The 3,248-nt window shown below is 50.6% G+C and overlaps 1 protein-coding gene across 1 annotated transcript; it reads left to right on the top strand.

Annotated features, from left to right (window-relative positions):
• Positions 1–290: 290 nt before the first annotated feature.
• Positions 291–2,398, top strand: SLITRK1 (SLIT and NTRK-like family, member 1). Its single transcript, XM_010003507.1, has one exon. It carries the CDS (start codon positions 291–293, stop codon positions 2,367–2,369), a length of 2,079 nt encoding a protein of 692 aa, XP_010001809.1. The 3' UTR covers positions 2,370–2,398.
• The last annotated feature ends 850 nt before the right edge of the window (positions 2,399–3,248 follow it).

Here is a 3,248-nt window from a genome sequence, read left to right as displayed (position 1 = left end):
GCAGTACGTGCCTGGATAGTTTGTGGATATAATTATTGACTGGAATCTAGGCTGTTGCAGTTGTACGTGGGGGGGAGGGGGGGAGGGGGGGGAGAAAGGGAGAGAGGAGAAAAGAAGCGTCCCCCCTCCTCCGCCGACCCTTCCTGCTCCCCCTCCCCACATTTTTTTCTCCCCCTTCGGTGGTGGTTCGGACATTACATGCATTGAATGAACTGGAATTGCTTTCCGCGTGAGGAGGATGGTTGCTGTTACTTTGTGATGAGATCGGGAATGAATAGCTCGGTTTAAAAATGCTGCTTTGGATTCTGTTGCTGGAGACGTCTCTTTGTTTTGCTGCTGGAAACGTTACAGGGGACGTTTGCAAAGAGAAGATCTGTGCCTGCAACGAGATAGAAGGGGATTTGCACGTAGACTGTGAGAAAAAGGGATTTACCAGCCTGCAACATTTCACCGCCCCAACTTCCCAGTTTTACCATTTATTCCTGCATGGAAATTCCCTGACTCGACTTTTCCCTAATGAGTTTGCTAACTTTTACAATGCAGTCAGTTTGCACATGGAAAACAACGGTTTGCATGAGATTGTTCCTGGGGCTTTTCTCGGGCTGCAGCTGGTGAAACGCTTGCACATAAACAACAACAAGATCAAATCGTTCAGGAAGCAGACTTTCCTGGGGCTGGACGATCTGGAATACCTCCAGGCAGATTTTAATCTATTGCGGGATATTGACCCGGGAGCATTTAGGGACTTAAACAAGCTAGAGGTGCTGATTTTAAATGACAATCTCATCAGCACCTTGCCCCCCAACGTGTTTCAGTATGTGCCGATCACCCACCTCGACCTCCGGGGAAACCGTCTTAAAACCTTGCCTTACGAGGAGGTCCTGGAGCAGATCCCAGGCATTGCTGAAATCCTGCTAGAGGATAACCCCTGGGACTGCACTTGCGATCTGCTGTCGTTGAAGGAATGGCTGGAAAACATACCCAAAAACGCTTTGATCGGCAGAGTGATTTGTGAGGCTCCCACTAGGTTGCAGGGCAAAGATTTAAATGAGACAACAGAGCAAGAGCTGTGCAAAAAGAACAGAGTGGATTCCAGCCTAGCTGCTCCCCCTGCCGAAGAAGAAACCTGCGATCCTGGTCCCATTCCAACCCCTTTTAAAATACATGGCAAAGAAGACCCTGCCACGCCAGGATCTGGACCAAACGGAGGTACAAAGATTCCTGTCAACTGGCAAATCAAGACCAGACCCACTGCTGCCGTGCCGACAGTCAGTGAGAAAAGCAAGCTACCAGCTAGTGTCTCTTGCCCTCAGATCTGCAGCTGCGATCAGATCCCTGGCTCGGGTTTAAAGGTTAATTGCAACGACAGGAATGTGAGCAGCCTGGTGGATTTGAAGCCCAAACCATCCAATGTACAGGAGCTGTTTCTGAGAGACAACAAAATACATACCATCAGGAAATCCCACTTTCTGGATTACCGGAAACTTAATTTACTCGATCTGGGCAACAACAACATCGCCACCGTCGAGAACAACACGTTCAAGAACCTCTTTGATCTCCGATGGCTCTACATGGATAGCAACTACTTAGACACCCTGTCCCGGGAGAAATTCGCTGGGCTGCAAAACCTAGAGTATCTGAACGTGGAGTTTAATGGGATCCAGCTGATCATGCCCGGCACCTTCAATGCGATGCCCAAGCTGAGAGTCCTCATCCTCAACAACAACCTGCTGAGGTCTCTCCCAGTAGACGTGTTCGCCGGGGTCTCACTTTCCAAGCTGAGCATACACAACAATTATTTCATGTACCTCCCGGTGGCGGGGGTGCTAGACCAGCTAACCTCCATCACCCAGATCGACCTGCACGGCAACCCGTGGGACTGCACTTGCCCTATCGTGCCTTTCAAACAATGGGCGGAGATGCTGCGCCCCAAGGTGATTATGAGCGACCTGAGGTGCGAGTCCCCTGAAGCTTTCTTCAAGGAGGATTTCGAGTCTCTCTCCAACGACGTGATTTGCCCCCAGTTAAAAATCTCTCCCACATTAACTTCTACCAATAAAAACAGCACCGGCTTGACAGAGACAGGTACTCACTCCAACTCTTACTTGGAGACCAGTCGGGTCTCTATATCGGTGCTGGTTCCGGGGCTCCTGCTGGTTTTTGTGACCTCTGCCTTCACGGTGGTTGGCATGCTGGTGTTCATCCTGAGGAACCGAAAGCGGTCCAAGAGGAGGGATGCCAACTCCTCTGCATCTGAAATCAACTCCTTGCAGACGGTCTGTGACTCGTCCTACTGGCACAACGGGCCCTACAGCGCCGACGGGGCCCACCGGGTTTACGACTGCGGCTCACACTCCCTGTCGGACTGAGGCGCCGGGAGGGCGGGACCGGCTGCCGCTGGGGACCGGCCCTTCGCCCTCCGGCCGGTGGGGCAGCAAACGCCAGCCGGGGACGGTTCTGTACCTCGGCTACCTTTCGTGAGAAACAAAACACACACAGGCACGCCCCCCCTGGTGACCTCCCTTGCAAGCACCGAGGCCAGGGGAGGGGAGGGGAGAGCCCAGAGCATCCCCGCAGCTCCGCGCAGCCCGGTGCGGTGAGTGCCCGTGAGCTGCGGGGGCTGCAACAGACCAGAGAGGACCAGCTTCCTTCGGCTGTGGCAGGGCGAAAGACGGCTCCTGGTTTTGTTGGGCTTTTGTTTTATTGTGTTGGGGTTTGTTGTGCTTTTTTTTGCCCTCTTCCTTTGTTGGACCGACCCCTCTCCGAGAGGCCGGGAAGAGGAGGGGGGCGGAGGAAAGGCTGGTGGCGGCCTTCCCCTCACAGCAGAGCGGGAGTGGAAAGTTGCACGAAGGCATGAATGTAATGTAAATAAATGACTGACTATGACAAACAGTCATTTTTGAGAAAAAAAAAAAAAAAAAGAAAAAAAAAAAAAAAGTGCTGCATGGCTCGCATGGATACAACGCACCCAGGGACGCTCCAGCCCCCGACTGGAAGCAGCGTCTAGTTCACACCATCATTCCTCTTACCTGATAAGTCCCTTCGTATCAAACCTTCTATATAAGAAATACAGTATAATAATAAAAAGTGCCATTTCGCCATTTTTTTGTGTGATTAATAGGCAGTAGAGATCGTACTTTTTACCGTGGAAAAAAATTGTAAAGGTTTTATTTAAGACATAGTTGCATGAATATTATAATTAGATTATTTTTTTTTTTTTTTTTTTTTTCCTTTTTTTTTTTTTTTTT

Source organism: Chaetura pelagica, unplaced genomic scaffold (genome assembly GCF_000747805.2).
Source record: "Chaetura pelagica isolate M959 unplaced genomic scaffold, ChaPel_1.0 scaffold106, whole genome shotgun sequence".
NCBI classification, from domain to species: Eukaryota; Metazoa; Chordata; class Aves; order Apodiformes; family Apodidae; genus Chaetura; species Chaetura pelagica.
This window is presented reverse-complemented; position numbering and strand designations above follow the sequence as displayed.

Excerpts from the sequence above, each read along its gene's own strand:
- SLITRK1 (XM_010003507.1), top strand. The coding sequence starts at position 291 with ATGCTGCTTTGGATTCTGTTGCTGGAGACGTCTCTTTGTTTTGCTGCT.